The sequence below is a fragment of the Crocodylus siamensis genome, chromosome 1 (genome assembly GCF_052110815.1).
Source record: "Crocodylus siamensis isolate JL-2025a chromosome 1, ASM5211081v1, whole genome shotgun sequence".
Classification (NCBI taxonomy): domain Eukaryota; kingdom Metazoa; phylum Chordata; order Crocodylia; family Crocodylidae; genus Crocodylus; species Crocodylus siamensis.
This window is the reverse complement of record NC_143395.1, coordinates 55,790,516-55,804,516: the sequence shown is the minus strand read 5'-3', so window position 1 is coordinate 55,804,516 and position 14,001 is coordinate 55,790,516. Positions and strand designations below refer to the sequence as shown.

Here is a 14,001-nt window from a genome sequence, read left to right as displayed (position 1 = left end):
ATGGTGGATTGTAGGGTATAAAGTATCCCTCTTCTAACAGAAGCAGTGTAATTCATAAAATCTGTTCTTGATTCTGGGACGTGTACTAATTATCAACTGGAATCAACTCTTTTTTAAGAAGCAATTTACAGGGAATGTGGTAAGAGGAACTAAAACAATGCCAGCATATGCAGTGGAGTTTTCCCTTGACACAAGAGACACCCTCATTTGGAGATCTGTAGCTTCTGTTTTGAACCTCATTCTGATAGAAGGGTTAGAAATCATGGTCACCATATAGTGTATAGGTTTAAGGAGTCTCCATTACATGCCCCTGCTCGAGTGACCCACCTGTCAGACAGACCTTTCTACACCAGACCTGAATTTGTTGACTGGGCAGAGACTAATCCAGAATTAAAACTATTTTGCACTGCTCCAAAAAGTCCTTGTGCAACTTAATTATATTGGGTATGACAATTCAGGTACACAGCCATCACCTTCTGAAAGTAGAAGCCCCCTTGCATTACTGTAGAATTATTATTAATAATAGCATAGTATTACTGCAGCATTATGATGACCACAGATGTGGTAGGTGCTTCACAAAAGATACTTAGGTGGTGTTGTGTTAGGTCATCTACACCACTTTCCTGTTCATTCCAGGTGCAAATTAAGATGCTGATTTTAATTTATAAACTCCTAAATAGTTAAGTGATCCTGATTACTTCAAGGAATTTTCCCCTGTAATGCTTGAAGACGCCTCTTTGAGGCTGTGCTTAAAATTTGCCCCAGAAAAACTGACTGGGCCAAAAATACAAAACTGTAAACAAAATAAAGGAGAATCCCCAGCAGACTACATGGACCACTTGAAACTAGTATTTGAAAGACATTCTGGTATTGAAAATGCAGCTGAAACTGCCCCAGAAGCAGTTGCTTCCGCTTTTGTCCACAGACTTCTTTCTAAAATCCAGGAACAGTTGTGCACAATTGCTGTAGGCTGGCAGACTAAGCCACTTGCAGAACTAGTCACCACTGCAAATCATTGAACAACCTGCCAGGAAAAGAAAAAGGAATCCATGGAAGCTAAGCTAACGTCATTACAATTACAGACTTTAGGCAGGGGCAGAAGCCGAAGTTTCCATCAAGGACAGTTCAGGGACATGGTCATGGGATGGGATGAGGAGGATTTCAGTCCCAAAATAATGGTAGTTGTCATTATTATGGCCAACCAGGACACTGGAAAGATCAATGTCCTCGCTGGCCTGGCCAGCTGGGGATAACGTTTAACCCGACACCACCTCCTCTCACTCAGTTCTCTGTCCCAAATCAGGGCGCCTCCTGTTAGGCCAGCCTGAGAAATAGTAACATCATCACAGCCCTGCTTCTCCCACTTAATCAAGATGATGCCTTTGCTTCCTGTGTGATAAATGGCATTTCTACAAAATGTTTAGTAGACACCGGTGCGAGCCACTCTACTCTTTGTGCTGAAGAATTTTCCACAACTCCCTTCTCCTCTGCTGTTGTAAATGCTGTGGGAATTTCAAATCAAATAGTTCTTCATCCTGTTTTCCAACCATTACATGTTTCTCTTGGTCCTGTTTCTGATCAACATGTCTTTTTCTTTAGTCCTTGTTCTCCTCTTAATTTGTTAGGCAGAGATTTGCTTTCTAAACCCGGTTGTACTATCTATTGCTCTCCTAATGGTGTTTATTTAAATGTCCCCTGTGATAAGGAGATGGCAGTAATTGCCACTTTAGCTAGTTCACCTCCTAAGCCTGAGTTCCCTGATCTTTCTGTGTTGCAAGAAGAAATCATAAAAGCTGTCCTTCCATTTCTCTGGTCCCAGCATTCTAATGAAGTAGGACAAATCCATACTGCCCACCCTGTAAAAATTAAATTAAACTCAGCTAGGCCTTTATCCAAAGTTGCTCAATACCCTTTACGTCCAGAAGCTGAAGAAGGGATACGCTCCGCTATTACTGCCCTTTTAAAGCCAGGTATCATTGTCCTGACTAAGAGTCCTTGTAACACGCCTATTCTTCCTGGAAAAAAACCTGGAAAAAATATCTATCGCTTTGTACAAGACCTTTGTGTGGTAAATTCTGCAGTTTTACCTACTTTTCCTGTTGTACCAAATCCAGCTACTATCTTCCTAATGCTTGTTATTTTTGTTAACTTGCGTTCTGCATTTTTCTCTATTCCTATACACCCTGATAGCCAGTTTCTCTTTGCATTTACGTATCAAGGACTTCAGTATACTTAGACACGATTGCCCCAGGGCTATACTGAACCCCCTTCTCTTTTTTCTCAAATTCTGAAGAAAGATCTAGATGACATAATATTTAAAGACAATTCTGTGCTTGTGCAACATGTTGATGATTTGCTCTTGACATCTACCTCCCTTAAAACCTGTAAAAACAAAGAAGGCAGCACATCCCCCACCTTAGAGACCATTTGTAAATTTACAATTAGATTTTATTCAAATGCAGAAATGTTGTTCTTATGAATATGTTCTTGTTACTGTATGTATGTTTTCTAGATGGGTAGAAGCCTACCCACGTGCAAAAGCTGACACCATCACTGTAAGCAAAAAGTTGCTCCGAGACTTTATTCCAAGGTTTGGTATTCCTTTATCCCTAAACTCTGAGAGAGGAACTCATTTTACTGGACAGATAATGAAAGAAGTCTGCAAAGTCCTGCAGATCCAACAGAACTTTCATTGCCCATACCATCCACAGGCCTTGGGCCAACTAGAACACCTAAATGACATTCTGAAAAAATAAACTGGCCAAAATTTGTGCTGACTCACCTAAAATGGCCAGATGCACTTCCCATAGCCCTTATGAGTATGAGATCTACTGCCAACCAAAAGACTGGGCTTAGCCCACATGAAATTCTAATAGAAAGACCCATGAGGCTCCCCGCCTCACCACCTGTTGCCTCCCACTTTTGCGACATACATTCACTTGATGATACCATTCTGGGCTATTGTAAAGCACTAATGAAGTGTGTTAAGGCTTTTCATTCACAGGTACAGGCAGCTTTCCCCAAAGAACCAGATGAGCTGTGCCATTGTATCCTGGTTGGTGACTGGGTCCACATAAAAGTCCATCAACGAAAGTCATTGCTGGAACCTTGCTGGAAAGGTACTCCTAACCACCAACACTGCAATAAAGTGTGAAGGACTCCAGACATGGATCCACGCTTCACACAGCACGAAAGCATCAGACTCCACAGACTGGTAGTGAGCCTAGCGCCTGCCAGCAGGAGAGCTCAAGACCAGTAGTGAGCCAAGCACCTACTGACAAAGAGGATTTGCCACTACAGAGCAAAGAGGATGTGCCCCAACGACACCACTATGCCCTTTGGGACAGGAAAAAGGCCTCTATCTAGTTCCTGGTTCCCGAGGTGAAGCTGGTTAGTCGTGATTTGGGTAGTTCTCAGTATTTCTTTTTGAGCCATCTTATATGAACTTGACTCATCAGTTATAAGAAACTCTGTAAACCAAACTACACTTCCACACCGACAAAGGTCATTTCATGAAAATGTGTTCTTGTCTTTAGTTAATCAAATTGGGATAGATTTAAATGTCTTTCATTGTTGGCTTTGTAGTCATGTCCCTATCTATTCTACTGGAGGAATACCCATGATACTGGTACCCTTGAATGCAACTCAGATGTTATCTCCTTACTATTCAGATTTTCATAGAAACGAAACTTGGCAGAATGTAAGTTGCAACTGGTCTATGTATGATTAGCCTATGCCACCCCTGGAAAGTTCTGTTGGACCTGTAATAGGTCTTATGTTGCAGTAGGAGTCAGTAAGTGTGAGGTAGAATTTAAGATAAATGGTGCTTAGTTTTCTAATGGCTATAAATATCTAACTTGTTAGGAAAAAAAATTAGGGACCGTAGGAGTAAATTTAGTCGGCTTCTGACCTATTTAACTAGAAAAACAGATAGAGACCAGAGGTGCTGATACTGCTTATTTCAGTTAAATTTTCTGAGATAAGAAATCCTGCATGCCTTGGGTTATCCTTAGGTTATCTTGATATATTACCCTGTGCACAGATGGTTTGTTTAAGTAATCTTCCTAAATTACTGTGTAATTTACTATTGTTTTGTTTCTCCAAGGTCGTATTTTTTATCTCTTTCTCTGTCTTAAGTATAAATATGCTTGTGAATTTAGAGAGTGCGAGAAATCCTTCGAAACAGACAAGAGGGTGATTCCTCTTGCTGTATGGAATTCCTCCTGTGATCACAGTATAGCCCTAAATAAAGAAAAGCTGGCTCTGTCAGTTCCGATTCAACCACAATGCAAAGTTTGATTTCTTCCACACTAGTTAAAACTTTTAACTCACCATGTGTCAAGGCCTTCTGTGCATTTGCTTAACTACTAATGGACAATCTAGTGTTCTGTTTTTACCTACAATCAAAAATATCACTAGTTGTTCAAAATCCTTCATCTTCAATAGCCAAGAAGGCTTCAACTCTGTCTCTTGGAACAGAATTTTAGGTACATGAATTCAAGCTTCTGCCATGTCCAGGCTAGAATAATAGAAAGTACTATATCTAGGACTGAAGACACAAGCCAAACAGAAACTTTCTTAATAGTTATATATTAATGATGGTTAGTCTTAAAAAATAATTAGACATTTATATGGATATGACATGCATGATATTTATATGATATTAACCAGTAGACTGAATTAAAAAGAAGTTTCACTGATAAGTGATGTGTTGCAACACTGTATAATCCTAACTAACAAAGTTTAATAGGAAACTTTCTCTTCGGGTGATGATTATTCTATGATTTCCCCCTATATGGTTTCTTCAACCTGCCTCTAAAGTTCCTGGCAGATGTTACATTTATCACACTGTATATGTGAGTATCATGTAATATACTGTAACATGCTAGACATTAAATCAATTTATCCCTGGATAAAAATGGTGGATAAGCCACACAGAAATTGTTCACTGAGCAGCAACTTTGTAGGACAGAAATATAATGTGATAATTTTAGTATGTGGCATGTTACAATGTGTAGTATAATACCTGCATATAATACTCAACAAATATAATACTTCCCAGGGACCTAAAATATCTGCTACTGGCTATTGTGGCAGAAAAGATAATGAACTGGATGAAGAAGTCTGTCTAGAAAATTCTTAGTTCCTATGTTCCACATTGCATGCTGGCTTCCTGTAAAATACTGGATTCATTTCAAGGTCCTGGTTCTGACATTTAAAGTGATGACTAGCCAAGGCATAAGCATTTATAGAGCTTGTCTCCTTCTGTGCTTTCCCACATCAACTATGAAGGACTGCCCATAAAATACAACTACCTTAACCCATTCTCTCCTTAACAACTTTAGGAAGGAAAGAAAAATATCGGCTGTCCAGCATGCCTGGAAGATTAACAAGATTAGGCTCTGGCAGATGGAGTGAGAAAACAAGCTCCATAACAAGGAAACCTTCAGATAGAATAACCTGCCCACAGCTACCTCTCTTTTTATATGGAATGAGCTGCAAATTGAGTGTTAGGGCTGATCTCATCTATATGAAGCTGAGACTTACTGATCATGATCTTCAGAAAGACAAAGCTCAAGATTTTCATGCATTCTATGCATGTATAATTACATATCTACTTTGTGTTGCAATTATATGAGTACATAGGCAAATTCTCACTTTGCATGAGGAAATGTAACAAGTAATAATAGCTGTAATTGTGTGCGTAAAAGCCAGCCTTCAGCTTTGTGAAAATCAGATCCTGTATGTCAAGTTTCAATATCCTGATAATGGATAGATAGTACCATATCACAAAAAACTTTATCAGACACATGACTAATAAATGAGATAAGTAATAAAACACTCACAATCTCTAAAGGAAAAAGAATCATTTGTAATATAACTTTTTACTGAAAAGCAGCAGTTTAAGTCTCTCACTAGTACCACACTGTGTTACAAATAAAATAAAGAAAAATGTTCTTATCAGAGTCTTCAGAAAAGTCTTGCAAGACATTTTAAATACTGCTTTTTTGTTGTTTATGTTTATACCTTTCCATCTACTGAAATTGCCACTGGACAGAAGAGAACATCCCATCTTATATTAATTGTTTATTGATGAACATAAAATTTAGAGGCATTCTGGAGAGAAAGACTTGGCTTTTTTTCTTTAACAGTAAGGTTATCTGGATAGCAAATAAAAGAAACCATTGCTTGAGTGCTTTCCTTTTATATATTTATATCTATACACACACACACACACACACACACACACACACACACACACATCTCTTTTTTGTTTTCTAGAGCACTTACATTTACGGCAGCCTGTCCTGGTAGCCCTGAATCTCCCTAGTAAAATCAAAGGGGGAAAACAAATCAGAAGTCTGTTTATAGTTACACAAATTATAGCGCAGTTAGTGGACATCAGACGGCATATAAATAAATGTGAAATAGCTGTCAGCTACATGCTCTCAGTTCACAGACACTAACATGAAATGTTGTTATTTATTTATTTGTAATACATGCCACAGCTATACATAGAGTTTTAGAGAAAAACAAAATGACAGGCCCCCAATGCAAAGAATTACAGTTTAAGGAACTAATCCTGAAAATACTTTTGTATAAAGTTAACTTTGAATGCACAAGCTTTTCTATTTAACTGAATGGGACTGCTCACATATATAAAATCACTCATATTTATAAGTGTTTTGCCATTTTAGATCCCCAGGGCCTGAGCCCCTACATAAGGCTTTGAGCTTTAGGTCATAAATTTGACAAGGGATGACACACAAAAATAGGAAGAGGGGCTTTGAGAAGGTCTAATATTAATAACCATGACACCCAATTTTATTTTCTTTTTAATCTACACATCCTGTTGATATTTTTATTAGAATAATTTGTATTTATACTTAGCAAGTTAAAACATGCAGATAGATCATATTAAAGTAGGAAAACATGGTAAGAGCATATGTGGTTTTCAATGGAATTTAGCTACGGAAGAAAAATAAGTGAAGGTTACACTCCTGAAAAGAAAAGCACATTGTATACTAAATTATCTTCAGAACAAAATACATTAAATATTTGTTTACTGAGAACTAGATTGGAATAGGGTACATAAGGATTGTAGACCTGGGATCACATACAATACAATGAGGGTAATACAAAATAAAAAAAAGGGGATAAAACAAAATACCAACTCATACTTAGAACACATTCATCTTGCACTTCAAGGTAGGGGGCTGTGGGAAAATTTGCATGCAATGTATGAAATTAAAGACTACATCACAACATAATAGGATTGCATAAATAACCTTATACTGCATTTCCCAACTTTTTAGTGCTTAACATGAAAAAATTCTTTTAATTCTACATTCTTTTAATGTAACTTTGCATATGAAATATGCATCTGTATAAACTAAATGGTTTAATATATTAATTAGTTTAAACAGACATGTATCCTCACGCACAAATAAGTACCTTTTCTCCTTTAGGGCCAGCCATACCAGGAATACCAGGATCACCTTTTAAACCCTGTGCAAAGAAGAATATGCATGTGATGTATACAAGAATTCCATGAAAGGTCTTGGGCAAAATTTTCTGCTGCTGTGAATCAGCACATATAAACAAAATCAATATCAAGTCATTAGCATTTAATAGTTTGAAATGCATTAAATTCTTCAGTGTTCTGTACATTTCATGTAGTGCAAGAAGTGTAGAAACCTCCTCCTACATTCTTGCCTTAGGTGCTTTAGCAGGAATAAAGCAAAGTGACTCCATTTCTAAGCCATCCCTCTCCCCTCCTCTCCCTTCCCCCTCGCATCTTCTGGTATAGAAGATATGTAAGAATGGGGAGGGTTGGGCAGATGGAGTAGCCTGAATGTACAGAGATTGGAAATCCCCATTTGGTGTACTGTCAGTAAAACACCATTGTCTGTAAAACACCATATTTAGCACACACAGGTCAAAGTGGCTCTTGCTCCCCGCTACCCTTCCTCCAACCAAAGAAAGCCAAAGATAGCTCAAGAAGCAGAGAACATGGTCCACCAGTATTAGGACCATGACAGAAATTAAAGTGATGGTGTATTTGGAATCAAAGAAATGTTATGCTCAATCCAAAACCTCATGCCCAGACAGTCATGGCAGGAGGCACAATGTTTGGGATTGGGCATAAAATTCCTCCAGTCCCAATCACGCCACTGCCAATCAAGTAGGAGGTGGCTCTGTCTCAGAACCAGGGCTGCCTCAAACCCACAGAGGTTTCAGAGCCAGGGCTCTTAGAGCTGCATCTGAAAAATCAACTGCTTGTCAGACTGGTCTGACAGTCCTGCACCCAGTGCAAGACCCAAACCCAACAGCCCTGGCTGCATTCAAGACCGTGGGTGTCTGGGCCATGTCTGACAATCAGCTGTTTGTCAGCCCTGGCATCAACAGCCCTGGATCTCAAACTGGACACAGGACTGTCAGGACCAGGTCTGACAATGAGCTGGATTTTTGGACTGGCCCCAAGGGCCCTAGGTGGGTTCAAGATCCCAGGCTGTTGGGCTGAGAGTCTGACAATCAGCTGATTGTCAGCCCACCCCAAGACAGTCCAGCTGCACACATGGCTTTTAGAAGCCCTGGAGCACTGGGACCCTGGGATCAGGGAGCTTCTTCTTCATCCTGGAGTCCCCATTACCTGGGATGTCTAAAAATCATAGGCTCATCCCAGATCTCAGTCACCTGCCATTTTTAAGTGTCTTGTTCTGTGGGCGCCTGTAGCAGGGGCTCGGCCCAAGTCCCTGCTACACTTCCGCAGAGCTGGCAGCTCTCGCAGGAAATTTAGTGGGTCTGGTCTGGGAAAGTGGTACATCCCCAGTGTGCCAGGGAAGAGGGTCCAGGGAAAATCTGGGAAACAGGCAGACCCTGGGGGTATGAGAACATGTGCCCCATGGAGCCTGCACTGATTGGCCTGGGGAGAGAACTGGGCATCTTAGTTTTAGGTCATTCACCAGGATCCATGCAAGCCTACCTGCCCTGGTCTCTCTTTGCCCCTATAGGCTCCTGGATGGTCTCCCTGGGCTACTCACTCTGGCACTCTATTGCAGTCTCCATCTCTTAACTTCACTCCTCCTCTGGCCCATCTCTCTCTGACCCCTTAATGGATGTGTCCCATCGACAGGCTGAACTTCATTCTCCTTGAATCCAGCCTGCTGTCCAGCTGAACCTGTCATCCCTTTGGTAGTGATGCCCCCCTCAACTGAAAGGACATTCAGCCTCTTTAGGCTCTGGCTCCACCTCTAGGCCATTCAGGGTGCCAGATGGCTCTTTGCAGCCCTGGATTACCCCTCATGGTGGGCTTAATTGCCTTTCAGCCCTGGCCTCCTTGATTTGACCAATCGGGGTTTTCTGGCATCAGTGAAGCAGCAGCTGATCTCCTTAGACAGCCAGGGTCCCACTCTGGGCCCCACCATAAAGCCATCCTTAGCTGGTCTGGCCTGCTGCCTCACAGGTCTTGTATGAGGAAGCCATTCACTCAACTAGGCTCACCTGAGCCTCCAGCCTCAGCCCCTTCCAGTTCTAATCAGGGTCTTGCCTAGCCCCTGTATAGGCCCACAAGCTACAAGCACCTTCCTAACTTTTCCTTAGGCCCATAGACTTTTCCTTGGGGCTTGGGACCCTACTGGGTCCCTAGGAACCTCCTCTATACTCACAGTTCCTACCCAGACCTCCAGGTGTTCCTGGGAGCAGAGAAGCTCCAGCTGGGCAATGTTAACTTGGAAGCATCCCAGCAGCAACTCCCCGGCTTTGCCTCTCAGGGCCTGCTCTTATGCTGAGGCTCCACAGCCTAGCTCCAATCAGGTGGCCAGCTGGCTGTCATGTGACTGCCTGATTGGCTCTGCAGTCACCTGCAGGCTGCCTCACTACTTGCCACTTTAAGGGCCTGAGCAGGTGACAATGGTTCCTTGCCACACCACTGACAAAAAAACTCACCTTTACTTTCCCTGTTTAAATGAAAAAAGCTGGGAAGAAGGATTCCCTGAGGGTTTGATTTATGGTTAAGCAGGGCTCTATATCCTGCATCTGGAGATATTCAAAGAGATTAAGTCAGTAAGGCTCGAGGCAAGGCTGGGAAGAGACAGGAAAGAGTTAATTGAGTAGATCCAAGGATTACCCAACTATCTGAGCCAAAGAGAAATTTGGCCAGAGAAAAAAGAGACCAAGAAGCTGCTAATTAAAGAACTTGGGGAAACCTGAGAAGTGACGTTACTAGGCATTCCCCACAATAATTTGGGAATAGCTACCATCAGCCTGAGAGGAAAGGGGAAGGGTGTAGGAAGGTGTAGCCCTGCAGACCAGTGACCCTGCCAGACTGACCCTCACTCCAGAAGTCATCCGTCCTCCTGAATATAATTTTACCATCAAGACGTGGTGGGTGAGTAGGAGGATGAGACAGAGGTTAGCTGGTGAGCGTCATAGCCCAGCCCCTGGCACAGATCTTTGAAAACTCCTGGCACTCTGGTGTAGTGCCCGAAGACTGGAAGAAGGCCAATGTGGTGCCGATCTTCAAAAAAGGGAGGAGAGTGGATCCGGCTAACTACAGGCCCATTAGCCTGACTTCTATCCTGGGGAAGATCTTAGAAAAGTTTATTAAGGAGGCCTTCCTTGAGGGACTGGCCCAGGCTAACATTCTAAGGGATAGCCAGCATGGGTTGGTTGTGGGTAGGTCTTGTTTGACCAATCTCATTTCCTTCTATGACCAGGTGACCTATTACCTGGACAAGGGAGAAGAGGTTGATGTCATATATCTTGACTTCAAGAAAGCTTTTGATCTGGTATCCCATGATCACCTCTTGGCCAAACTGGCCAGTTGTGGCCTTGGCTCCACCACGATCCGCTGGCTGGGAAATTGGCTCCGTGGTCAGACCCAGAGGGTTGTGATTGATGGCAGTCACTCATTGTGGTGCCCTGTGACCAGTGGGGTCCCTCAAGGCTCTGTCCTTGGACCCATACTGTTCAACATCTTCATTAACGATGTGGACATTGGAGTCAGGAGTGGACTGGCCAAGTTCGCCGATGACACCAAACTTTGGGGCAAAGCATCCACGCCAGAGCACAGGCGGGTGATCCAGACTGACCTGGACAAGCTCAGCAAATGGGCAGACGAGAACCTCATGGTGTTTAACACCGAAAAATGCAAGGTTCTCCACCTTGGGAGGAAAAACCTGCAGCACCCTTATAGGCTCGGCAGTGCTACGTTGGTTAGCACTACAGAAGAAAGAGACTTGGGGGTCATCATTGACCACAGGATGAACATGAGCCTGCAATGCGATGCTGCGGCTAGTAAAGCGACCAAAACGCTGGCTTGCATCCATAGATGCTTCTCGAGCAAATCCTGGGACGTCATTCTCCCCTTGTACTCGGCCTTGGTGAGGCCGCAGCTGGAGTACTGCATCCAGTTTTGGGCTCCACAATTCAAAAAGGATGTGGAGAAGCTTGAGAGAGTCCAGAGGAGAGCCACACGCATGATCAGAGGTCAGGAAAACAGATCTTACGATGACAGGCTGAGAGCCATGGGACTCTTTAGCCTGGAAAAGCGTAGGCTCAGGGGTGATCTGATGGCCACCTATAAGTTTCTCAGGGGTGACCACCAGGATCTGGGGGAACATTTGTTCACCAGAGCGACCCAAGGGATGATGAGGTCGAACGGTCACAAACTCCTGCAAGACCGTTTCAGGATGGACATAAGGAAGAATTTCTTTACTGTCCGAGCCCCCAAGGTCTGGAACAGTCTGCCAGCAGAGGTGGTTCAAGCACCTACATTGAACACCTTCAAGAGTAAATTGGATGCTTATCTTGCTGGGATCCTATGACCCCAGCTGACTTCCTGCCCTTTGGGCAGGGGGCTGGACTCGATGATCTCCCGAGGTCCCTTCCAGCCCTAATGTCTATGAAATCTATGAAAAAGATTATCAAAGAGGCCATCCTATACAGGCTAGCTGATGGCAATATCCTGAGGGATACCCAGCATGGGTTTGTTGTGGGTAGGTCTTGCTTGACCCATTTCATTTCCTTTTACGACCAGGTGACCTATCATCTGGACAAGGGGGAAGAGATTGATGTTGTATATCTTGACTTTAAAAAAGCCTTTGAGCTGGTATCCCATGATCACCTCTTAGCTAAACTGGCTAACTGCAGCCTAGACCTCACCACGATCTGCTGGCTGGTGAATTGGCTCCATGGCAGGACCCAGAGAGGGGTGGTTGATGCAAGTCAAACGTCATGGTGCCCTGTAACCAGTGGGGTCCCTCATGGCTCTGTCCTAGGGCCTTTACTTTTTAACATCTTCATCAGTCATGTAGACACTGGTGTCAGAAGCGGTCTGGCCAAGTTCGCCGATGACACCAAACTCTGCAGTAAAGCATCCACACCTGAGGACAGGAAGGTGATCCAGGCAGATCTTGACAGGCTCATGAAATGGGTGAATGAGAACCTGATGGTGTTTAACACTGAAAAATGCAAGGTTCTCCACCTTGGGAGGAAAAACCTGCACCATGCTTATAGGCTCGGCAGCGCTACTCTGGTTAGCACTACAGATGAAAGGGACTTGGGGGTCATCACTGACCACAGGATGAACATGAGCCTTCAATGTAATGCTGTGGCAAGTAAAGCAAGCAAAACACTGGCTTGCTTCCATAGATGCTTCTCAAGCAAATCTCAGGATGTCATTCTCCCACTGTATTCAGCCTTGGTGAGGCCGCAGCTGGAGTACTGCATCCAGTTTTGGGCTCCGCAATTCAAAAAGGATGTGGAGAAGCTTGAGAGAGTGCAGAGGAGAGCCATGCGCATGCTTAGAGGTCAGGATAACAGACCTTATGATGAGACACTGAGAGCCATGGGACTCTTCAGCCTGTTAAAGCACAGCCTGAGGCCACGATCTGGTGGCCACCTGTAAGTTTATTAGGGGTGTACACCAGGATCTGGGGAAACATCTGTTCACCAGAGTGCTCCAAGGGTTGACAAGATCAAATGGTGACAAACTCCTCTGCGACCGTTTCAGGCTGGACATAAGGAAGAACTTCTTTATTATTCGGGCCCCCAAAGTTTGGAATAGACTGCTGCTGGAGGTGATTCAAGCACCCACTTAGAACGCCTTCAAGACGCATTTGGATGTTTATCTTGTTGGGATCCTATGATCCCTGCTGAATTCCTGCCCCTGGGCAGGGGGCTTGACTCAATGATCCTCTGGGGTCCCTTCCAGCCCAAATGTCTATGAAATCTATGAAAATTTGGAATGAGCTTTCAAAGGAGGTGGTGCTCTCCCCTACCTTGGGAGTCTTTAAAAGAAGGCTGGATAGTCACCTAGTTGGTGTAATCTGACCCCAGCATTTGCCTGTCCAGGCAGGGGGTTGGACTCTATGATCTGTTGAGGTCCCTGTAGACCCTAGTATCTGTGCATTTATGGTGCCATACAAACAACCCACAAAGATATTCCACATTTTTGGAATAACTTTGTGTCTGGTTTCCTACTTCATGGCATCATAAATCAGCTGAATTTGTAGCACAGTTACTATTTATGATGAGTTTAACATATTAATCACATGACAACTACAACATGTGCCTGGAGCCTTACACTACAAATCCAGCAATGTCACTTCCCACATCACCAGAAATGACACGGTAAGAGTTTATATAATGGTAATATGTCATCACCATTAGACATTTGCTGTTTTCCCCTTTTCCCTAAAGCACAAGGAATGGATAAACTTCCACTGTATCCGTGAAGGGAACAGATTCAAGTCATTTGCAGCAAGTGGGCACTAAATTTTGAAACTAAAGCACTACCTCCTATCACAATTATGAAAGTATGCCAGGAGTCAAAAAACACATTTCCCAAGTTATGTGTGATGTTATAGGCCAAAACCAACTCTTAAACTACCTAGAAACTGACTGGCAGATCATGCAAGGAATAGAAATAAATGCAATATTATCACAGTGAAATGTTCCATTTAACAATCAGGCTACCGTCTTCAGTATTACATATGT

General features: G+C 43.1%; 1 protein-coding gene across 2 annotated transcripts in view; it reads right to left on the bottom strand.

Moving 5' to 3' along the window:
• The window catches only part of COL19A1 (collagen type XIX alpha 1 chain), a 424,680-nt gene that overhangs the window by 246,984 nt on the left and 163,695 nt on the right, over nt 1-14,001 (bottom strand). For both annotated transcript variants that reach the window (XM_090034633.1, XM_090034628.1), the window contains exons 14-15: nt 7,456-7,509; nt 6,292-6,327 (exon numbers count right to left, since the gene is read on the bottom strand). In XM_090034633.1, the coding sequence (XP_089890759.1) occupies nt 6,292-6,327; nt 7,456-7,509 (90 nt within the window). The remainder of the gene's footprint in view (nt 1-6,291; nt 6,328-7,455; nt 7,510-14,001) is intronic.